General features: G+C 37.3%; 1 protein-coding gene across 1 annotated transcript in view; it reads left to right on the top strand.

The window, feature by feature from the left end:
- The window catches only part of LOC128641826 (uromodulin-like), a 76,760-nt gene extending 53,432 nt beyond the window's left edge, over window positions 1-23,328 (top strand). The window contains exons 12-16 of the mRNA XM_053694373.1: window positions 5,227-5,472; window positions 11,793-11,955; window positions 17,532-17,610; window positions 18,758-18,781; window positions 23,109-23,328. Of these exons, the coding sequence (XP_053550348.1) occupies window positions 5,227-5,472; window positions 11,793-11,955; window positions 17,532-17,610; window positions 18,758-18,781; window positions 23,109-23,179 (583 nt within the window). The 3' untranslated portion in view covers window positions 23,180-23,328. The remainder of the gene's footprint in view (window positions 1-5,226; window positions 5,473-11,792; window positions 11,956-17,531; window positions 17,611-18,757; window positions 18,782-23,108) is intronic.
- Window positions 23,329-25,836: the final 2,508 nt, after the last annotated feature.

Below are 25,836 nucleotides of genomic sequence, written 5' to 3'. Positions count from 1 at the left end.
AATGACGTTTGCGCTTCTATTGCGCATAACAACTCTAGCAACTGCGCATGTCTGGGTGGCGGAAGTTCCGATAACATCGGACTAACTAATACAAGTACTACTATTATAATCACCATAGTGAAAAAAAACCAAAATACCATAAGCATATTAGAAAAATGTTAAAACATCACACTACTTGAGGTCTCAATCAGATCTTGTACCTGTATCATCAAAGCTGCAATAATATTCAAACAACATTATACTATCAGATATATTACTCGATAACCCATTAATGGCTAGAACAATAATATCCATTAGTGTCAAATTTTCTAAGTAAATGTATCAAGTTACAATCATCAGTAACTCGTATCAGTCTTTCATGTCTAATGGAGTATAGTAGGAAACATTATTAAGGCCACAGCAATACACTGAACACAGTTCATTCAGAGACTTTGTAAATATATGTAGTATGGACAAGTCCATCTTTTTAGATATTGATGACCTAGACCGATTAATCATGGACATCTCATTCAGAGAAAGACATTAAAGTCCAATTGCATATTTAGTCCCTTAGGAGCCACCGTATCCAGGTGGTAGATCCAGGAGGTCTCAACCTGTAGTAATTTCGTATTTCTATCACCTCCCCTCCGTAGGGGGGGCACATGGTCAATGAGCATAGTTCTCAAACTAGCCACTGTATGTCCTGCCTGGAGAAAATGTCGGGCCACTGGTTGGTCAGCTGATTTCTTTTCTATCGCCTGTCTAATCGCATGGCGATGATTAGCCATCCTCTCGCGAAATGTAGTAGAGGTCTTACCCACGCATACTAGCGAACATGGACACATTAGTATGTAAACCACGTAGGTACTCATACATGATAATCTGTGCAAGATCTTGTACTTTCTCCCAGTATGTGGGTGGTGAAAAAACATCCCTGTTAGCATACTATTGCACGTCGTGCAGTCCCCACATCTGTAGCAACCAACTTTCCTCTTGGTGTCCAGCCATGTGCTTTTTTCGTAGCACTTTACAGGATCATTATGGACCAAGAGATCCTTCAGATTGGGTGCTCTTTTATAAGCCATCCGTGGGGCAGTTGTATGCAAGAATGGTAGTGTTTTATCAGTGCTAATAATGTCCCAATTTTTCTTGACAGACTCAGACAGTGTCTTGGATATGGGGTTGAAAGTGGTTAAAAAATTAATGATATCACCTTTGTTTTCCACCTTGTCAATCAGACCACGTGGTTGTAACAGGGTCATCTGATCATCTTGTGCCAAGTTGGTATGTACCTGTGTTATCAATTTCTTTGTGTAGCCTCGCTGTTCCAATTTCATAATCATTTCATCCTCCTGTGCTCTTCTCGTCTCTCTTAACGTGTTATTGCGGGCCACTCGCCTGAGTTGAGAGGAGACAACACTCTTTTTCTGATGCTCAGGGTGAAAACTTGTGGATAGCAATAATGAATTTCTATCCGTCGGTTTTGAATATAGAGCGGTAGAAAATTTATAGCAATCCTCATCAGTATAGACAGATATATTTAGATCTAAAAATGGTATGCTCACTCTGTTATGGGCAACCTTAAACCGAATAGTCGACTCAATCTGATTCAGGCTATCAACCCACTGTTCTAAAGATTCCTCCGACCCTCGCCATACCATAAACACATCGTCAATATATCTGACATACAATTTAATGTTATCATATGCACGAATTCGCATAACCATAGTCTCATACCAGGACATATATAGATTGGCGTATGCGGGAGCCATATTTGAACCCATTGCAGTTCCTGACACTTGTAAAAAGAACTCCTTTTCAAATTTGAAAAAGTTTTTTTCCAAACAAAACTTCAGTAGTTCCAGTAGGAACTCAATGGGTGGTCCCGCATACGCCAATGATTCACTTAACATGGATCTGACTGCCTGTACACCACCATCATGTGTGATGACGGTGTACAGGCTATCAACATCCATTGTGACAAGTAGATCATCTGGACCAAGGTCATTCCAAGCAAGTAACCTACGAATGAGTGAGGGGGAATCAAGTATAAAGGAATATGATTCTTTTACAACTGGCTGCAGGTAGTGATCTATAAAAATGGCCACATTAGAACACAAAGAATCCCGGGCAGACACAATAGGTCTGCCAGGCGGTTTTACCAGAGTCTTGTGTACTTTGGGCAACAGATATAGTACCGGAATAACCGGAAATGTAGTAGTCATATATTCAAATTCATTTTCATCAATCATACCGGATTCCAGCCCACATTTCAGTATAAGATCTAATTCCTTCTTAAATGTATTCATTGGATTCCCTCTAAGTTTACAATAGATGCGAGTATCAGTCAGCTGTCTATAGGCTTCCTCTCTATAGTTAGAATAATTTTGAACTACAATGGAGCCTCCCTTATTTATATATATATATATATACAGTATATATATATATATATATATATAAACATACACACACATATATAAATATATGCATATGCAAAAATTAATATTGGCTCGGCACTCTCACACAACTGGGATCAGATGATGCTTAATAGCCCACCCTACGGAATGGTAGCATATCAGTCTGACCCCATCCAAAAGGGCAGTCCTGCCCCGAAATACAAGGCAATTCTCATCTGAACAAAGGATTAGTACGGCTAACTCCAGACATACATTTCAGCCTATATGGACCTTGTCAGTGGAGGTGCAACTATATCCCCCTAGGCACAGTGAGCAGGAAGTCCACGTCTGTTTGCCCCATTACACTTAGAGAGACTAAAAACAGAAAGAGAGGAGCTCATACTGGAAACGGATGGTGCTTATTAGCCCAACCTATGGGATGGTTCCCACCCAGGGTGCAGCCTCTTTCTGCCCAATCTGTGCTTCTCTCTCTCTCTCTCTCTCTCTCTCTCTCTCTCTCTCTCTCTCTCTCATATATATATATAATGAACTCACTATGGAGATGCATGACCTAAAAACAGATTGGAGTCTCGCAGTCCCTCTATTGACTGAAATCAACGGCTCAGAAACTCATGAGAAGTTGCTGGCAGGTCTTTGTAATAGTATCACAGGGAGCGTGTAATCCAAAGGCAAAGCTGAATATTTTAAACTTAAATAATTTATTAAAAATACATTTTTACTGTTCATTTTAGTTTATATTATCCAACGTTGCTGCTATTTTATGGGTTGAGTCCCTGTAGCGATATTATAAAGACCAACATCTAATCTGGAGACCAGAACGTGAGTTTATGGCACCTAGAGATGCGTCCCCTGCGGCTCTTAGTGTCCTTAGTGTCCTCTTAGTGTCCTTTTTCTATCTTTTTCTATCTTATACCTTTGCAGGGTATGGGGTGCCCTTTGTGTGTATTTCATTTTCTTTTGAAATATTTCTATTGAAGATCCATCGAGAAACCCATTTATGGAGCAGCCAATAGCGTTTTTTTAGGAACACCATTTTTGTGTGCATTTTTCCCCAGATTTGACTATTCTATTAAGAGCAGCTTTTTGTTCTTTTTTTTTTATACAGCTTCTTATGAGCTAATGTGGGTTTAAAATGTGCAGTCCCAATTTGTTGCCATTTAAAAGATTGTTAAAGCATAAATTAATTATAATTTTGCACTGCAAAGCTGTTATCAGCTCTTTATCAGCTAAAAACTTTCAGTAAATAACTATTTTTTTAACTAAATACAATCAGCTACAAAAACACTGTCTGAAAATATCTGTAAATCTACCAATATTTCTGTTAGCTGGAATATTTAATAAAGACACCCAGGACTAGAAGTTGACCATTTTAATCTTTCTTTGAGGTTAACAGACTATGTACCATTATGTTGGATAATAGTAATTATTTATTATCTTGTCATAATAAGTTAGTTCACTTGGTGGAACTACTACAACTCATCTCAGTTGGTGGCTGTTTCTCCAAACTCAGCATTCATGTCTTTGCATATACATATGTTATGGGTAAAGTCAGATATTGAGTAATCCTAAGATTACCTGGGTAAAACCGACATTACCCAAGCGGGTGTGGGCAAAGCCTGATGTATGATCTTAAATCCCGTCAGAGTGCGGAGTCACCGCATAAAACATATATAGCATGCACTGTAATTCCCCCATCTTCACTATCTTTTTTTGCCTCCACCTGGGGGGTCTAAGGGGGCGAAGACCCCTTTTTAAACCTCATTCCCCAAGGTTCACTTGGGGGAATGCCAGAGGATCGGCGGGCGCCCTTCTTGACCCCCCCCCCACAGGCGGAGGCAAAAGAAATAGCGTAGATAGATAAATTAATGTACATCAGGCTTTACCCACAGCCACTTGGGTAATGTCCGTTTTACCCGGGTAATCCTAGGATTGACACAATCACATGACCTTTCTACTAATGCTCATTGTATGGTTGGCACTCCCTACTAATGTTCATTGGCTGATATGCACTCATTGTAATACGTACTTCAACCCAATGCACTTGCTACTAATTTTTATTGGCTGATATGCACTTCTTTTTAATGCTCATTGGCTGGTATTCACTTCCTACTAATACTCATTGGCTGATATTCTATTCCTACTAATGCTCATTGGCTGGTATGCAGTTCCTACTAATGTTGATTGGCTGGAGTGCACTTCCTACTAAGGGGTAAATTTAACAAGCAGTGGATGCTGTAATCTACCCCCGTAGTTTCAGGTTCTCCTGAAACATAAGTTAAGAAGCAGCAGTCTTAAGACTGCTGCTCCTTAACTCGATGGCCACCTCTGAGACGGCAGACAGCAATCATCCCGATAGGATACGATCGGGATGATTGACACCCCCTGCTAGCAGCCGATTGGCCGCGAAGTTGCAGGGGGAGGCATTGCACACGTTTTCACTAGAAATGCCAGTGCAATGTTAAAGGCCAACAGCGTATGCTGTCAGCATTTAGCGGATCATGTCCGCCCGCATCACAATAAATCGGCCCCTTGATCTCATTGAGCATTATTAGGATGTACCTATAAGCCAACGAACATTAGAAGAAAGCTCACAGCTGATACTGTTTTGTTTGTTTTAATTTAAAACAGCTTTTATTCAGATATTAAAAGTGTCAATGTATTTAAATGCTTATATTTTACTTGGATGATGGAACATTTCTGAATACAGTGTCCCTTAAAAATGTCCCTTTCATGTCTTAACATAATGTAGATTGACAAATATTAGAATCTGATCATTGAATTCAAGCTAGTTGACTGACCTTCACATATTTATCTTTCATTACTGTTGTAGCTCCACAAATATCAGCGTTGACGGCACTGGACAATTCACAGCCCACATTGCCCTTTACCAAGACAGCAGTTACCTTTCACCTTACGAGGGGTCAGAGGTTGTGTTATCATCTAAATCTACACTCTACATTGGGGTCATTGTTGATGGAGTGGATTCTTCAGAGTATACTGTAGTGATGAAAAACTGTTACGCTACACCTACACAAAACGCTAATGATTCTATCAAATATTATATTATCAAAAACAGGTAAATTTTTGTCTTTGTCTTTTCTAACTCATCCCAACTTATAGCGGCTTTTCCAATCATAGAACTAGCTGATTTATGTAAGGAAATTATAGTTAAATATACAGAAAAAATATATAAAAATCAGGTGTCTCCAAAACTTTTTAAGTGGGTTCTAATGCCTTTTTAGTGGCCCTAATTGAGACAAATGATATGCAACCAATAAATTAGTAATTTAATATTAAAGGGACATTAAACACTAAATACATGCTAGATAGAATGATGCATTCAAAGAAAAGATTAGTCCATGACTAACATGTAGATGTATTTTTTAAAGTTTCATTAGTTATTTAAATAGTGACAAAATAAGTGTAAAGTTTTACGCCTAGATTTGGAGTTTGGCGGTAGCTGTGAAAACCAGCGTTAGAGGCTACTAACGCTGTTTTTTACCGCCCTCAGGTATTTGGAGTCAGTGATTAAAGGGTCTAACGCTCACTTTCCAGCCGCGACTTTTCCATACCGCAGATCCCCTTACGTCAATTGCGTATCCTATCTTTTCAATGGGATCTTTCTAACTCCGGTATTTAGAGTCGTGTCTGGATTGAGCGTTAGAAATCTAACGACCAAACTCCAGCCGCAGAAAAAAGTCAGTAGTTAAGAGCTTTTTGGGCTAACGCCGGTTTATAAAGCTCTTAACTACTGTGCTCTAAAGTACACTAACACCCATAAACTACCTATGTACCCCTAAACCGAGGTCCCCCCACATCGCCGCCACTCTAATAATTTTTTTTAACCCCTAATCTGCCGACCGCCACCTACGTTATCCTTATGTACCCCTAATCTGCTGCCCCTAACACCGCCGACCCCTATATTATATTTATTAACCTCTAATCTGCCCCCCACAACGTCGCCACCAGCTACCTACAATAATTAACCCCTAATCTGCCGACCGCAAAACGCCGCCACCTACGTTATCCCTATGAACCCCTAATCTGCTGCCCCTAACACCGCCGACCCCTATATTATATTTATTAACCCCTAATCTGCCCCCCACAACGTCGCCGCCACCTACCTACACTTATTAACCCCTAATCTGCCGAGCGGACCGCAACGCTACTATAATAAAGTTATTAACCCCTAATCCGCCTCACTCCCGCCTCAATAACCCTATAATAAATAGTATTAACCCCTAATCTGCCCTCCCTAACATCGCCGACACCTAACTTCAAACATTAACCCCTAATCTGCCGACCGGAGCTCACCGCTATTCTAATACATTTTTTAACCCCTAAAGCTAAGTCTAACCCTAACACTAACACCCCCCCTAAGTTAAATATAATTTAAATCTAACGAAATAAATTAACTCTTATTATATAAATTATTCCTATTTAAGGCTAAATACTTACCTGTAAAATAAACCCTAATATAGCTACAATATAAATTATAATTACATTGTAGCTATTTTAGGATTAATATTTATTTTACAGGCAACTTTGTAATTATTTTAACCAGGTACAATAGCTATTAAATAGTTAATAACTATTTAATAGTTACCTAGTTAAAATAATAACAACATTACCTGTAAAATAAATCCTAACCTAAGTTACAATTAAACCTAACACTATACTATCAATAAATAAATTAAATACAATACCTACAATTATCTACAATTAAACCTAACACTACACTATCAATAAATAAATTAAATACAATACCTACAATTACCTACAATTAAACCTAACACTACACTATCAATAAATTAATTAAATACAATACCTACAATTACCTACAATTAAACCTAACACTACCCTATCAATAAAATAATTAAATAAACTACCTACAATTACCTACAATTAAACCTAACACTACACTATCAATAAATAAATTAAATACAATTCCTACAAATAAATACAATGAAATAAACTAACTAAAGTACAAAAAAATAAAAAAGAACTAAGTTACAAAAAAAAAAAAATATTTACAAACATTAGAAAAATATTACAACAATTTTAAACTAATTACACCTACTCTAAGCCCCCTAATAAAATAACAAAGACCCCCAAAATAAAAAAATCCCCTACCCTATTCTAAATTACAAAAGTTCAAAGCTCTTTTACCTTACCAGCCCTTAAAAGGGCCCTTTGCGGGGCATGCCCCTAAAAATTCAGCTTTATTTTTATTTTTATTTATTTGTAGGAATTGTATTTAATTTATTTATTGATAGTGTAGTGTTAGGTTTAATTGTAGATAATTGTAGGTATTGTATTTAATTAATTTATTGATAGTGTAGTGTTAGGTTTAATTGCAACTTAGGTTAGGATTTATTTTACAGGTAAATTTGTTATTATTTTAACTAGGTAACTATTAAATAGTTCTTAACTATTTAATAGCTATTGTACCTGGTTAAAATAATTACAAAGTTGCCTGTAAAATAAATATTAATCCTAAAATAGCTACAATGTAATTATAATTTATATTGTAGCTATATTAGGGTTTATTTTACAGGTAAGTAATTAGCTTTAAATAGGAATAAGTTATTTAATAAGAGTTAATTTATTTCGTTAGAATAAAATTATATTTAACTTAGGGGGGTGTTAGGGTTAGGGTTAGAATTAGCTTTAGGGGTTAAAAAATGTATTAGAGTAGCGGTGAGCTCCGATCGGCAGATTAGGGGTTAATACTTGAAGTTAGGTGTTGGCGATGTTAGGGAGGGCAGATTAGGGGTTAATACTATTTATTATAGGGTTAGTGAGGCGGGAGTGAGGCGGATTAGGGGTTAATAACTTTATTATAGTAGCGGTGCGGTCCGGTCGGCAGATTAGGGGTTAATAAGTGTAGTTAGGTGGAGGCGACGTTGGGGGCGGCAGATTAGGGGTTAATAAATATAATATAGGGGTCGGCGGTGTTAGGGGCAGCAGATTAGGGGTACATAGGTATAATGTAGGTTGCGGCGGTGTACGGAGCGGCAGATTAGGGGTTAAAAATAAAATGCAGGGGTCAGCGATAGTGGGGGCGGCAGATTAGGGGTTAATAAGTGTAAGGTTAGGGGTGTTTAGACTCGGGGTACATGTTAGGGTGTTAGGTGCAGACATAGGAAGTGTTTCCCCATAGGAAACAATGGGGCTGCGTTAGGAGCTGAACGCGGCTTTTTTGCAGGTGTTAGGTTTTTTTTCAGCTCAAACAGCCCCATTGTTTCCTATGGGGGAATCGTGCACGAGCACGTTTTTGAGGCTGGCCGCGTCTGTAAGCACCGCTGGTATCGAGAGTTGCAGTGGCGTTAAATTATGCTCTACGCTCCCTTTTTGGAGCCTAACGCACTGAAAACCCTGCCATTCTGTTAACTCTAAATACCAGTGGTATTTAAAAGGTGCGGCCAGAAAAAAGCCCGCGTAGCTAACGCACCCCCTTGGCCGCAAAACTCCAAATCTAGGCGTTAGTGTCTATAAAATACTGGGAGCGGCCATGTTGTAACTTGTGTTACCTTCTCTGCTGTGGCCAATTAGGGACAGTTATACATAGGTCACTAGAGTGTGCAGCCAATGGTTGTGCTGGATTTAACAGTGTTCTGCACTTCCATTTCTAACAGGAACTGAAAAGCTCACAATTTCAGAATGGAATTACAGGCAAAGAGGACAAAATAAATAATGAAAGTATATTGCAGAGTTGTTTTATTATGTACAATTTATCATTTTATATTACCATCTCAAAGTGTTTAATGTCAGTTTAATGATGACTGCTAAAGATTGAATGATTTTTCCCACTTAACCAGTAATATCAATTCATAACATTTTAAGATTCTTTAACATTAAAGTCAATATTAAATTGGTTGAAATTTAGCTCCTAAATTCTATGAAGTCATACTATGAGTGACAGCAGGGAACTCTTACAGCTCAATCTTCACTTACTATTACTACACACAGGGCTAGATGACAAGTAGAGCGCTAAATTATTGTGCGCCTGCAAACAGGAAAATTTGCCTGCGGGCGTGCAATAATTAATCAACCATTACAATTGGCTGGTTATTGCTACCGCAAGCTCACAGTAGCAATTAGTGCATATAACATTAACCAGAGATCCGATCTCTGGTTCATTTTATAAATGTGCCCCAAATGCTCCAAAATACAGTCTAGTATATTTTATTAAAAAATAAACTGCCAGATTACGAGTTTTGCGTTAGCCTTAAAAAGCAGCGTTGAGAGGTCCCAACGCTGCTTTTTAACGCCCGCTGGTATTACAAGTCTGACAGGTAGAGGCTCACCGCTCACTTTTCTTCCACGACTCGAGGCTACCGCAAATCCCCTTACGTCAATTGCGTATCCTATCTTTCCTATGGGATTTGCCTAACGCCGGTATTACGAGTCTTGGAGAAAGTGAGCGGTAGAGCCTCTACCTCCAAGACTCCAGCCGCAAAAAAAAGTCAGTAGTTAAGAGTTTTATGGGCTAACGTCGGAACATAAAGCTCTTAACTACTGTGCTATAAAGTACACTAAAACCCATAAACTACCTATGAACCCCTAAAACGAGGCCCCCCACATCGCAAACACTAAAATAAATTTATTTAACCCCTAATCTTCCGACCGGACACCGCCGCCACCTACATTATCCCTATGAACCCCTAATCTGCTGTCCCTAACATCGCTGACACCTATATTATATTTATTAACCCCTAATCTGCCCCCCCCCAACATCGCCGCCACCTACCAACACTTATTAAACCTAATCTGCCGACCGGACATCGCCGCCTCTATAATAAATGTATTAACCCCTAAACCGCCGCCCTCCCGCCTCGCAAACACTATAATACATTTTATTAACCCCTAATCTGCCCTCCCTAACATCGCCGCCACCTACCTACAATTATTAACCCCTAATCTCCCGCCCCCAACGTCGCCGCTACTATAATAAATGTATTAACCCCTAAACCTAAGTCTAACCCTAACCCTAACACCCCCTAACATAAATATAATTTAAATTAAACTAAATAAATTTACTATCATTAAATAAATTATTCCTATTTAAAACTAAATACTTACCTATAAAATAAACCATAAGATAGCTACAATATAAATAATAATTACATTGTAGCTATTTTAGGGTTTATATTTATTTTACAGGCAACTTTGTATTTATTTTAACTAGGTACAATAGCTATTAAATAGTTAATAACTAATTAATAGCTACCTAGTTAAAATAACTACAAAATTACCTGTAAAATAAATAATAACCTAAGTTACAAAAACACCTACACTATCAATAAATTAAATAAACTACAATTATCTAAACTAAAATACAATTAAATACACTAAAATAAATTACAAAAACAAACACTAAATTACAAAAAATAAAAAAAGATTACAAGAATTTTAAGCTAATTACACCTAATCTAAGCCCCCTAATAAAATAACAAAGCCCCCCAAAATAAAAAAATGTCCCTACCCTAATCTAAATTACAAACAGCAATCAGCTCTATTACCAGCCCTTAAAAGGGCCTTTTGTGGGGCATTGCCCCAAAGTAATCAGCTCTTTTACCTGTAAATAAAAATACAACCCCCCCGACATTAAAACCCACCACCCACATACCCCTACTCTAACCCACCCAATCCCCCCTTAAATAAACCTAACACTAACCCCCTGAAGATCTCCCTACCTGGAGTCGTCATCACTCAGCCGAGCCAAAGTCTTCATCCGATGGGGCAGAAGAGGACATCCAGACCGGCAGACATCTTCATCCAAGCAGCATCTTCTATCTTCATCCATCAGACGAGGAGCGGCTCCATCTTCAAGACCTCCGGCGCGGAGCATCCTTCCAGCACGACGACTACCCGACGAATGAAGGTTCCTTTAAGGGACGTCATCCAAAATGGCGTCCCTTGAATTCCGATTGGCTGATAGGATTCTATCAGCCAATTGGAATTAAGGTAGGAAAAATCTGATTGGCTGATGGAATCAGCCAATCAGATTGAAGTTCAATTCAATTGGCTCATTGGATCAGCCAATAGAATGGACCTCACATGTTAGGTTTTTTTCCCACTCTTTTGCTCTGTTGACTTTTATGGGGGAATATGCTATTGCGCGCTTGATATTTTAAGTTCGGCCTTTTGCACGCATTGGGTTAGTGTGCAAGCGAAAACTGTTTACTTTCAGCTTCTAATACGAGTGCTTCCCGACACGTGCAAAAAGCTTACTTCTAGCGGAGTTAGTGCATGAGCGGTAGCAATTTATAACGTTCCACTTGTAATGTGGTCCTATCTGTGTTATACATAATAAAATAGAAAATAATGTTAGCATTATATTGAATATTTACTTAGAATGATTTTATATTTATGTATTTATGTATTTCACAGTTGCCCAAACAGACAAGACAAAACTATCAAAGTAATGGAAAATGGAGTCTCAGATAAAGGGCGATTTTCTGTGCAGATATTTAAATTTATAGGAGATTATAATCTCATCTTCCTGCATTGTGAGATAAAGCTTTGTGATCCCAGCGCCTCTGCCTGCACTCCGGTGAGTAGAAGCTAACATGCGTGGGCTTACAAATGGCAATTAATTAAAGGGATATGCAGCCCACATTTTTATTTCATGATTCAGACAGATTATGTGATTTTAAAACACTTTCTAATTCACTCATCAATTACCTAGTTTGCTTCATTCTCTTGATATCCTTAGCTGAAATCTTACATAGATGGACTCAGGAGCAGCAATGCATTACTGGGAGCTAGCTGCTGGTTGGTGGCTACATACAAATGCTCCTTTTTTATTGAATAATTAGATGTGTTCAGCTAGCGCCCAGTAGTGCATATCTGCCCCAACAAAGGATACTAGGAGAATAAAGCAAATTTGAAAATAGAATTTAATTGGAAAGTTGTTTAAAATCACATGCACCATCTGAATGTCCCTTTAAGAAAAAGGGAGCATTAAAGGGATACTAAACCCAGATATTTTCTTTTATGATTCAGATAGAGTACCAATTTTAAAGGGACACTGAACCCAAATTTTTTCTTTTGTGATTCAGATAGAGCATGAAATTTTAAGCAACTATCTATATTACTCCTATTATCAAATTTTCTTCATTCTCTTGGTATCTTTATTTGAAATGCAAGAATGTAAGTTTAGATACCGGCCCATTTTTAGTGAATAACCTGGGTTGTTCTTGCTGATTGGTGGATAAATGAATCCACCAATAAAAAGTGCTGTCCAGAGGTCTAAACCAAAAAAGAAGCTTAGATGCCTTCTTTTTCAAATAGAGATAGCAAGTGAACGAAGAAAAATTGATAATAGCAGTAAATTAGAACGTTGCTTAAATTTGCATGCTCTATCTGAATCACGAAAGAAAAAATTTGGGTTTAGTGTCCCTTTAAGCAAATTTCTAATTTACTCCTATTATCACATTTTCTTTGTTTGCTTGGTATCTTATTTGAAAAGCAGGAATATATGCTACATTTAGCCACCAATCAGCAAGCGCAACCCAGGTGCTGAACCAAAAATAGGCCAGCTCCTTAGCTTAAATTCCTGTTTTTTCAAATAAAGATCGCAAGAGAACAAAGACAAATTGATAATAGGAGAAAATTAGAAAGTTGCTTAAAATAGTATGCTCTGAATCATGAAAGAAAAACATTGGGTTTAGTATCCCTTTAAAGTCATTTTTAGTTTCTTACATCTACAAGACGACATTTAAAACTCTATTTCAGTTCTTTGTTTTTCTGAAATCAGTGGTCCTGTGTTGAAACAAACAAAAAAAGCAAAAACAATACAAAATAAAAAACAAAACAGGGGTAAACACATAAGAATTTGTTTAAAAATAAAAAGATCCAACAAAATAGAGCATTTTCTTCTTTGCACTGTAGGCCTTTTTGAGTATGGTTTTAATTTAACTCATATAGCCCCTGTGTATCTGTGTGTGTCCAGCTACAGCAACAGCAAACCTATCCTTGGCAGGGATTTATTTGCTTGCTGCATTTAATCTTAAGGTAACTGATAGACGTTATAACTTCTTAGCCATATACTCAGTGGTGCATTTAGGTTTTGTGCTGCACTCAAATTTCTGTTGCCCCCTACCCCCAGGTTTTAGGCCTTTTTTGGCAATAATATTTTTTGGTCAGGGTTTAAAGTGGCTTTTTTCATGCCAGTTTGAAAGTAAATGTTCAAGTATGTGTGTGTGTGTGTACGTGTGTAGTGAGTGAGTGTGTGTTTATGGTGTATGTGTAGTGAGAATAAAAAAATGCTGCCCCTCCCCCAAATCTGCCGCCCTAGGCAAGTACCTTGTTTGCCTAGGTAAAAATAGGCCTCTGCATATAGTACTATATTACCAACACCTGTCTAAGTAGTGACAGAGGATAATTCTGAAGAATAACTTGGTTGTGCAAGATGGTTTGTTTGCACGATTAAAGGGATATGAAACCCAACAACTTTCATTCATGATTCAAATAGATTATACAATTTTTCTTTGTCCTTCTGTTATCTTTTGTTGAAAAGCGGGGACATATACTTAGGAGCCGCCCCATTAATGGAGCACTATATAGCAGCAGTTTTTCAAGAATCTTATCCATTCTCAAGAGCACTAGATGGCAGCGCTATTTCCTGCCATATAGTGCTCAGATGCCTACTTAGGTATCTCTTCAACACAGAATATCATGGGAATAAGGAAAATGTTTTAATAGAAGTAAATTGGAAACCTTTTTAAAATGGTATGTTCTGTCTGAATCACTAAAGAAAAATGTGGGGGTTCATATCGCTTTCAACTGCAGCAAAATGCAACACCTATTCTACAGAAGTTCCAGCACTTTCATTCACAGTCAGGGAGACTGTATTAGACCTTAAAAACTAGTACATAAAGGTGTAATTGACCAACTTACCTCAACTGAATGAGTTTCTCCTATAGTACAGAAGACAGATGTTTGCCTTTATGTGGAGAACCAAGGAAAGCTATTGTGATTGACAGCCCCCCCTCCTTCACATTATATTCACAGTATTTGAACAAAAATGTTGTCTACCCTTGATTTACAGAGTGTATATCACCCGCATGAGGATAGCAGAGATCTCATTATTTATTACACATGATGGATTATTTCATTTTAAGCAGACTCCCTAAGACTCAGCTACAGCTCCTAGTGCTTTCCAAAAGATGATGTCTTTAATTCTTAAGAACCAGCAAGATGTTCAGGGCTATTTGGATGATATTATTGTGTTTAGAAGCAATCCTGAAACCTTGAGATTAATTTGCAATCTGTTTAAAACTGCATCAAAAACTTGCCAGAAATTTAAAGGGACAGTAAAGTAAAAATTAAACTTAAATGGATTGGATGAAGCATGAGATTTTAATCAACTTTCCAATTTACATCTATTATCAATTTTGTTGCTCTCTTGCTATCCTTTGTTGAAGAGTAATTCTAGCTAAACTCAGGATTGTGCACGTCTCTTAAGGCATATGGCAGCAGTGTCTGTGACAATGTTTATAGCAATATAATACATAGTTGCAAGCACTGCAGCCATAGAATGCTAAAGACAAGTGCATGCTCTAAAGCTCCTATCAGCCTATCTAGCTTTACTCTTTAACAAAGGATGCAAAGTGAACAAAGAAAATTTCATAATAGAAGTAAACTAAAAGTTGTTTAAAATTGCATGGCCTATCTGAATCATGAAATTTAATTTTGACTTTACTTTCCCTTTAATCCTACATTACCCTCAATCATGACAGCTGATGGTTCTTAGGGGCCGATTTATCATTTTTCTGGCGTACATGATCTGCTGCAGCGATCATGTCCGCCCGTCATCGATAAATGCAGACAGCATACGTTGTCTGCATTTATAATTGCACAAGCAGTTCTGGTGAACTGCTTGTGCAATGCCGCCCCCTGCAGATTCACGGCCAATCAGCCGCTAGCAGGCGGTGTCAATCAACCCGATCATATGCGATCAGGCGGATTGATGTCCGCAACCTCAGAGGCAGCGGACAAATTAAGGAGCAGTGGTCTTAAGACCGCTGCTTCTTAAAGGGACAGTAAAGTCCAAAAAAAACCTGTCATGATTCACATAGGGCATGCAATTTTAAACAACTTTCCAATTTACTTTTATCACCAATTTTGCTTTGTTCTCTTGGTATTCTTAGTTGAAAGCTAAACCTAGGAGGTTCATATGCTAATTTCTTAGACCTTGAAGGCCGCCTCTAATCTAAATGCATTTCAATAGTTTTTTTCCACTAGAGGGCATTAGTTCACGTGTTTCATATAGATAACATTGAGCTCATGCACGTGAATTTACCATGGAGACAGCTCTGCTGAGGTTTAGATATATAGTAATAACAGAGGTAAAAGTGTATAATTATAACTGTGTTGGTTATGCAAAACTGGGGAATGGGTAATTAAGGGATTATCTATATTTTTAAACAACAAAAATTCTGGTGTTGACTGTCCCTTTAACTCTTGGGGTGTTTGGCCCCATTTGGGCCATGATAAATCGTCCCCTTAGTACGGACTGGTAGCTGTGCTCAGCCAGCTTCATGAAGATAATAGAGAAAGGACGGCTTTATTTGCTTCAAGAACACTCACTGAGTATGAAAGGAAATATTCAATAGCTACTTTCATGATTCAGATAGAACATACAATTTTAAACAACTTTCTAATATACTTCTATAAACATAGTCACCACATTTAAAGGGACAGTAAGGTGAAAACGTTGCTTTCTTTATTCAGATAGAGCATGTCATTTTAAACAACTTTCCAATTTACTTATATGATCCAATTCGCTTCGTTCTCTTAAGATCCTTGGTTGAAGGGAGCAGCAATGCACTACTGCGAGATAGTTGAACACAGGTGAGCCAGTGACAAGATGCATATATGTCCAGTCACCAATCAGTAGCTAGCTCCCAGTAATGCCTTGCTGCTACTTATCCTACCTAGCAGAACTAAGCAAATTAGATAATACAATTAAATTACGAAGTGATTTAAATTGCAAGCTCTACTTCAATCATAAAAGTTTAATTTTGACTTTACTGTCCTTTTACGAAAAGGAGAACAGAAACTTACGTCACCTCTCAGAATTATTGAATTAAAAGGACCTTATACATATAGACCTAGATTACTAGTGGAGCACAAAAATATTAGCCTTATTGTCATTGATATATATATATATATATATATATACAATTGACATCTATAGATATCTATCTATATCTATAGTTATATGTATATGAATGTATATATATGTTGAGAGAGAAAGAGACATAGAATTATTGTGCACATCTAGGCAAGATGTTGGCAGCGCTAAACATTCTCAGGTAAATCTTTTTTATCGTTGACTTTTCATACCAGATTTGCACTATTCTGAGCATGGGCAGTAATATTGTTAACACACCTTGCGCTATCAATAGCACTCCACTTGTAATCTGGGCCATAAACTTTCTGATGGTCCTATATGGAATGCTTTTCATTTTGCATCAGTCTGGCCGAGACCTGACAACTGTGCCTTTTTGAGAGGGAAAGTCACTGATTCTGAGCTCTGTCTTGCTGTCCCTCTTAGATAGTCATACGCCCCTTATTGTGTCATTTTACTTAGTCTCACCCATGGAACACACACGCCCACATACTGCAGAGACACACCCACTGATTAGCTAGACACACACCACAACCTCACCCACTAACCACCCATGATCCCAACCCTCCCAGCACAGCTCCACCCACAAAATTGAGATAGGCCTCCATCAACCTCCTCGATTCCTTGAGTCCTTGATACCCAGCTACACACATTGGGAGGTATAGTCTGTCCTCTACAAGGTGAAATTGATGCAGGCTGTGTTAAATGACTTCCCTGTGCCATTGGAACCTTGAGATACATTATTACAGACTGGGCCTGAAACAGAGGAGGAAATGCTATATATTGAGTTTAAGTGAAATGCACAAGTGCTTGCTGGGATATGCAGTTTCTTAGTGGTTAGAGTTGGTCTTCTCTGTTTGCTAAGCTGAGAGTTGTAGCTTTATGTAGTAGCTAAAAGAATACTAAAGAGCTGATTGGCAGTTAAACTTGGACTGAATTAATGACACAACAAGTAAATACAAATATTAATTGTTAATGATTTCTCTTTGCAGACCTGCTCTGGAAGCCGGGCAGCCAGTGATTCTAATGAACAAAGCTTTGTTTTGAATGTGGGACCAGTAGTTCGGGGAGGTAGGTTCAAAGTGTAGAAAATAAGATCACTAACAAAAACATATGAACCCCTCAAAGACCGCAACGTACCCTGTATGTCGCTGGCCATTAAGGGATTGTCTGGCTATAATAGCATTATTAGACCCTCCCTCCCCCCTGAAGGTGAGACTGTGCTATTGAAAATTGCACCCATAAAGAGAGACCAGCGACGTACAAGGTATGTTGCTGTTCATTAAGGGGTTAAACCTTCAATATGTACATTAAAGGGACAGTATACCCCAATTTTCATATAACTGCATGTAATAGACACTACTATAAAGAATATTATGCACAGATAATGATCTAAAAATTCAATATAAAACCTATTAAAAACTTACTTAGAAGCTCTAAGTTTTGCACTGTTAATGATGTTAGGCTGAGACACCCACTGAAAGTGGCTGGGAAAAGCAGTAATGGCAGACATTCCCCTCCCCTGCATATGAAAAGACCCATTACACAACCAATTGGACACTGCAGTGCCAGCAAGCTATGGATCAATATACCTAGTGGTATCTCTGCTTTCCTGAAGATATTCCATATTGGAAATGACAGGTCAGTGGTGGAAACCTTGTCCCTGCAGACTCTGAAATACACAGCCGGTAGACTGCTGCTGCATTACCTGCTGGGGACTGGTGACAGGGAGCAGAGGGAGGCCACAGAGCAACCTGTGCACACAGCGCATGTTGCAAGGCCGCTACACTGCAGACCAGGCCAGGGGGGGGGGGGGTTAGAGAAAAGTTAAGGACTGGGGGGTCTTGAACAACAATTGTTGGGGGGCCTTAAAAAAAATTCTGCCCTGTGGCAGCTGGATTTTTGTTAACCAACAAATTCTGAAAGACTCCATCAGCAAATAATGGTCAAAACAAAAGAAAACTTTTTTTTTGTCTGTACATATGTCTTTTAACTCCTTAATGACCATTATGTACTGCTGGTCATTAAGGGGTTAATTTGAGTATATACAAAAATAAATGTCTTTCCTAGAAGATCTATATCTGTGCATTTTTAAAATGGGTTAATTTTTTTGTCCCTTTATATTTCAAAAAGGTAAAAAAATATACAATTCAGACCACTTACAGCTAGTTTTCTAGGTTTTTCAATAATTTTTTAATTCTTTTTTTTTATTTCACAGATGTCAGTTTATCCAGTGCTTCTGGTAAGTAACTTCTTCAAAAAATTTTTATTAGAAGGCTTGTTGAAAACACATTTTGTAAAGAAAAGAGGCAATAATTATGTAACTTAGGTATGTTTTTCATGATTCAGATAATACAGTCTTAAAGGGACAGTCTAGTCCAAAATAAACTTTCATGATTCAGATAGGGAATGTATTTTTAAACAATGTTCCAATTTTCTTTTAGCACCAATTTTGCTTTGTTCTCTTGGTATTCTTAGTTGAAAGCTAAACCTAGGAGGTTCATATGCTAATTTCTTAGACCTTGAAGACGGCCTCTTACCTGAATGCATTTTGACAGTTTTTCACCACTAGAGGGTGTTGGTTCATGTGTGTCATATAGATAACACCGTGCTCATGTATGTGGTGTTACCTAGGAGTCAGCACTGATTGGCTAAAATGCAAATCTGTTAAAAGAACTGAAATAGAGGGGCAGTTTGTAGAGGCTTTGATACAAGGTAACCACAGAGGTAAAAAGTGTATTAATATAACAGTGTTGGTTATGTAAAACTGGGGAATGGGTAATAAAGGGATTATCTATCTTTTAAAACAATAACAATTCTGGTAAAGACAGTGGCAGTTCATTATGTAATGAAAATTGTGGGGCAGCTAGGCTTTACCCCTGCCCTAGACCAATACACCCCCTAAAACCACTTACACATCACCCACAGATTTCAGACAATCTAGAACTGCCCAGCAACCTCTTTAAAGGGACATGAAACCCACATTTTATTCTTTTATGATTCAAATAGAGAATACAATTTTTAAAAAGTTTCCAATGTACTTGTTGTTCTTTGTTGAGGAGATATCTTGATAGGTAGGGTGCACATTTCGAAAGAACTACATGACAGGAAATAGTACTGCCATCTAGCGCTCTTGCTAATGCATAACATTGTTATAAAACTGCTGCCATCTAGCGCTCTTGCTAATGCATAACATTGTTATAAAACTGCTGCCATCTAGCGCTCTTGCTAATGTATAACATTGTTATAAAACTGCTGCCATCTAGTGCTCTTGCTAATGTATAACATTGTTATAAAACTGCTGCCATCTAGTGCTCTTGCTAATGTATAACATTCTTACAAAACTGCTGCCATCTAGTGCTCTTGCTCATGTATAACATTGTTATAAAACTGCTGCCATCTAGTGCTCTTGCTAATGTATAACATTGTTATTAAACTGCTGCCATCTAGTGCTCTTGCTAATGTATAACATTGTTATAAAACTGCTGCCATCTAGAGCTCTTGCTAATGTATAACATTGTTATAAAACTGCTGCCATCTAGCGCTCTTGCTAATGTATAACATTGTTATAAAACTGCTGCCATCTAGTGCTCTTGCTAATGTATAACATTGTTATAAAACTGCTGCCATCTAGTGCTCTTGATAATGTATAACATTATTGCAAAACTGATGCCATATAGTACTGCAGACACGTGACACTCCCAAATTTACCTTCCTGCTTTTCAACAAAGGATAACAAGAACATTGTTATAAAATGTGAGTTGTATAAAATTGTATGTTCTATCTAACTAATGACATAATATTTTGGGGTTTTATGTCCCTTTAAGTAATAATCTGCCCAGAATGTGAAATTTCAGATCATGTGCAATTCCAGGCTACCCCTTTAAAAAGAAACATGCCCAGAATGTGAGAACTCATGCAGCATTACCCATATCTTTGTGCTTCTTCAGAAGAGCTTGGAAAGCACATCCGAAAACCCCTGTCTGCCTTAAAGTCTCCGCCTGGGAGAGACCAAGCTGATGCAGCATAACTACAATGGGCGCCATCATTTCAGGTTCGCCTAAAACGTAAGTTAAGAAGCAGCAATCGTAAGACCGCTGCTCCTTATCTTCTCTGCCACCTTTTAGGTGGCGGACTGAAATCATCCTGATCCGATCGGGATGATTGACGGACCCTGCTAGACGCCAGTGAGCAGGCGACATTGCACAAGCATTTCACCAGGAATGCATGTGCAATGATAAATGCAGACAGCCAGCATATGCTGTCGGTATTTAATGAGGTCGAGCAGACATGATTCGCTACAGCTCGCCTATTAATAAATCTACCCCATTGTGTCTTGTTGTTGTGCTCAGTCTTGCCATGGTAAATGACGTTGAACTGTTTTCAGCAACCTCAGCTTGTTAGCACAGTTTGGCTGTTTCTCCTCCAACTTAAATGCTATAATATTGAAAGGACCCAATCTGAAATATATAGTAATATAAAATACAAAGCACAAAGTGTAAGTGTAACAAAACTCTCATCATGCAGTGCTGTATTGCACTGGGATTATCTCTCCTTCATATATAGAAATGAGCGTGTGCTCTTTTATTATAGATTGCAAGTGTAATAAATAATCAGCCATTACAAGTGGCTGGTTATTCCTACCGCAAGCTCGTGGTAGCAATTAGCGTTCTGAAAATTAAACAAAGGTCAGATATCTTCTGTGCAATGCAAACACAAGGTTGCAGTCACATTGCACATCACTTGTAATACCAGCGCACATTTGCGTGAGCTGGTATTACAAAGTGGAGCGCCAATATTGTTGTAGCAAAAGCGATATTTTGCGCTCCACTTATAATCTGGCCCTTAGTAAGTTCAGCCCCTGTGAAGTCTCAACTGCAGTTTCTCTCCAAGCTGGAGAACCTTTGAATATCAGGGCCCCAGTGTTATTCCTCCTACACAGCTGTATTTGTTTCAGTTAATTATTGTGTTTTAACCTACATATTAAATTGATGATCTTTAGCACCTGTTTGGTATAATTGTTTAATCATGGATCTGACCATATGCCTACACAATCTCTGCAAGTGTACCTAAAAAAATTGATGCTGTTTTAAAGGCAAAGGGTGGTCACACAAAATATTGATTTGATTTAGATTTTTCTTCTGTTGCACAATACTGTATGTGGCAGGGTTATGCTTGTGAGTCCTGCTATGTGCACTTACAGTTCTCAAAATTGGAACTTTTTCAGACTTAAAGGGACATAAAACTCAAAAATTTTCTTTCATGATTCAGAATTTTAAACAACTTTCCAATGTACTTCTATTATCAAATGTTCTTTATTTTCTTGTTATCCTTTGTTGAAAAGCAGGAGGGTAAATTCAGGAGTGTGCACGTGTCTGCATCACTATATGACAGCAGTTTTGCATAAATGTTATACATTAGCAAGAGCACTAGATGGCAGCAGTTTTATAACAATGTTATACATTAGCAGGAGCACTAGATGGCAGCAGTTTTATAACAATGTTATACATTAGCAAGAGCACTAGATGGCAGCAGTTTTATAACAATGTTATACATTAGCAAGAGCACTAGATGGCAGCAGTTTTATAACAATGTTATACATTAGCAAGAGCACTAGATGGCAGCAGTTTTATAATAATGTTATACATTAGCAAGAGCACTAGATGGCAGCAGTTTTATAATAATGTTATACATTAGCTAGAACACTAGATGGCAGCAGTTTTATAATAATGTTATACATTAGCTAGAACACTAGATGGCAGCAGTTTTATAATAATGTTATACATTAGCAAGAGCACTAGATGGCAGCACTATTTACTGTCATGTAGTGCTCCAGGCATGTACACGTTACCTATCTATATATCTCTTTAACAAAGAATAACATGAGACTAATGCAAATTTGATAATAGAAGTAAATTGGAAACTTTTTTTTAAATTGTATTCTCTATTGGATGATGAAAGAAATATTTCGGGTTTCATGTCCCTTTAAATTTCAGGAAAAGTGGGCAAAATAAATAATAAACATATACTGCAACATTGCTTCAATACACAAAATTAAACACTTTATATGAAACTCTCAAAGAGTTTACTGTCCCTTGAAAGAGACATGAAACCTATATTTCTTTTCCATGATTCAGACAGAACATGTGATTTTATACAACGTTTTAAAATGTTTACTTCAATTCCCTTTTCTTCATTCTCTTGGTATCCTTAGTGAAAGCATAGCTAGGTAGGCTCTGAAGCAGCAATGCACCACTGGTATCTAGCTGCTGATTGGTGGCTGCATATATATGCCCCTTTTCATTGGCTCACCTGATGTGTTTGGCTAGCTCCCAGTAATGCATAGTTGTTCCTTCAACAAAGCAGAGCAAGAGAATAAAGCAAATCTAAGAATAGAAGTAAACTGAAAAGTTGTTTAAAATCACATGGTCTATGTAAATCATGAGTTTCATGTCCCTTTAAGCACGTGGAAATATCAGTAGGCAGTAATTATATGCTTATACTTACTTTTTTATTCATTCATATACTACCTGATCCCCTGCCATTAATGATTTGGTTTTTTTTTTCAGGCACACATTACCCTTGGACCCTCTTTGCATTTCCGCTTTTGTTTTTAACCACAATTCTGTTTAATATCTGAGACTCAAAGGGCATTAAAGGGGTTTGTTATGATAATGACAATGAAATGATGTATTTTATTTCTGCATTTTCTAGCCCTAATTCTGTGTGCTGAACATATAATCTATTTTGAACTAAAACAACTGTTACATGAATTAATACAGTTTTATAATTATAAAAATATGATTAATACAGTTTGAGTTTTTATTTTTCTTAATATTTATTGAAAGATCATTTGTTTCTCAGATCAGTTAAGCGGAACATAAAAGTCAAAGGTCAAATTTAAACATCCTGGGGAAGACTCAGGAGTGTGCACATAACAAGCACTATATGACAGCAGTGTTTGTAACAATCTTTATACCAACATGCACGCTCTTAAACCTACCTCAGTATGCTCCCACAGGAATGAGCTACGTTTCATTAAGAATGCATAGAATAAAGTACATTTGACAATAGAAAAAAAAATGGAAACTTTTTTTTTGTAAATTCTATGTTCTCTTTAAACCCTGAAAATGTAATTTTGACTTTTGTGTCCTGTTAAACTCAACTTTAAACCTCACTTTCTCAAAGAAAAGCCTTAACTTGCTAATACATAAGTACATAGATTTTCATTACTCTCTTGATTTGAATGTTCTTTTTTGATGTTGGTGTTAAAATCTGGAAAATAAATAGTTAAAAAAATATTTTCTTTTTTACATTGTGTTTAACTGCTCACAGTAAATTTAAAATAAGTGTAATTAAGGTTACCCAGCATCCCAAATTTTCTGGGATAGTCCCAGATTTTGAGCTTCTTTCCGTAATTTTCATGAGACAAGTGAGGACACTCAAATTTTGCTCTGGTGTCTCAAACTTGACCCTGATTTATCAGCAAGGAAATCAGGGTAGTAGACTGAAGTGCTAAAAATATTTCTGGCTCATTAGGAGTTAACAACTTAAACCTTCATCATTTTTTTATAAAGTCCATTTGGTATCTCTGGGTTATTACCCTAGGGGTTAACAACTTAAAGTGATGGTAAACTTTAAAGGGACAGTCAAGTAAAAAAAAACCTTTCATGATTTAAATAGGGCATGTAATTTTAACCAACTTTCCAATTTACTTGTATTACCAATTTTGCTTTGTTCTCTTGGTATTCTTAGTTGATAGCTAAATCTAGGAGGTTCATATGCTAATTTCTTAGACCTTGAAGGCCACCTCAAATCTGAAAGCATTTTGACATTTTTTCACCACTAGAGGGCGTTAGTTCGTGTGTTTCATATAGATAACATTGAGCTCAGGCACGTGAAGCTCATAGGAGTCAGCACTGATTGGCTAAAAATGCAAGTCTGTCAAAAGAACTGAAATAAGGGGGCAGTTTGCAGAGGCTTAGATACAAGGTAATCACAGAGGTAAAAAGTATATTAATATAACTGTGTTGGTTATGCAAAACTGGGGAATGGGTAATAAAGGGATTATCTATCTTTTTAAACAACAAAAATTCTGGTGTTTACTGTCCCTTTAACTAATCAAATGCCATATATTTAATCTTTGCCATTCAAAAAGTATATGTGTACCTTTTCTGCTTTTAATCCATCTGTTAAAGGGTTAAATTAGTGCATAAAGTAATGCTTCTATTGCAATGTTATGCTGGCCCACTTGGATTAACTCTTTTTTTTTTTTAATGACAATTCTAGTGAACATCCAATCAGCTTGTGTGTCATATGACAATCTTGAAGTCCAGCCCCTTTAGAGCCCTTAGAAAGCCTATACAGAGAGTGAATGTGACTGCTTTATACATCACAGCCCAGCCAAAAGAGGAAATTAAGGGAGTGGAGCAACAAACAATACCAATCTTTAATTATAAAATATATATAAACTTTAAAAGAAAATATGTTTTACTTTCAAACAAATATATTTTTCATTGCAACATGCTTATAGTCTGAAATTTACCATCACTTTAAGGTTTCATAATTTACTTCAAAGTGCCTTTGGTAAAATATTCATGGCTCCATATCATAAGGGTTAATACTAATTAATATATATATACAGTATATATAAATCCATAAAGATTCATTTCATATTTGTCTGTTTTTAAAAGGATTTGTGTGCCTTCCTGCCTTAGCATTTAATAAAAATATACAGAGTCATTTTATATTTCTATTTTAATTATTAGAAAATACTTGTAAGCAGTTCCTACCATATTGTTTAATAATATAAAAATAGTATTAAAAAATAGTATAAAAATACAGTTGTTTCAAATTTTTATATAAAAATGGCACCAAAGAAGCGAGTATACCTTTAATGAAATTCTACGAAAGGAATTTCCTTTCATTACAAAGACTCTGATATGAGGTGCATTTGCATCTAGTTATTGCATCCCGCTACGATGGTGGATGTGGTCATGTTAAAATTCACATAAGCAGTGATAAGCACAAAAGAGCAATTTCTGCAGTAGCATCTAGCTTGTCATTAAAAGCACAATTTTTTAGACAGGAGAAATATGGTGATAAGGAAGAGCAGTTAGCTGAAACTAGGGTTGTCACTTCGGCCATATTTTGCTGGACACTTATGAGTTACACATGCTGCAGGGTGTTCAGGGATGAACATGCATTGTGCTGTTCATCAGCGCTATTCATGTGATGCCCATAGGCTCAAAACATGTTTCCCCCTGCTCACCCTGCAGCATGCGTAACTCATAAGTG

The sequence above is a fragment of the Bombina bombina genome, chromosome 11, assembly GCF_027579735.1.
Source record: "Bombina bombina isolate aBomBom1 chromosome 11, aBomBom1.pri, whole genome shotgun sequence".
NCBI lineage: Eukaryota > Metazoa > Chordata > Amphibia > Anura > Bombinatoridae > Bombina > Bombina bombina.
The sequence above is the reverse complement of the archived record's forward strand: the minus strand, read 5'-3'. Positions and strand labels throughout refer to the sequence as shown.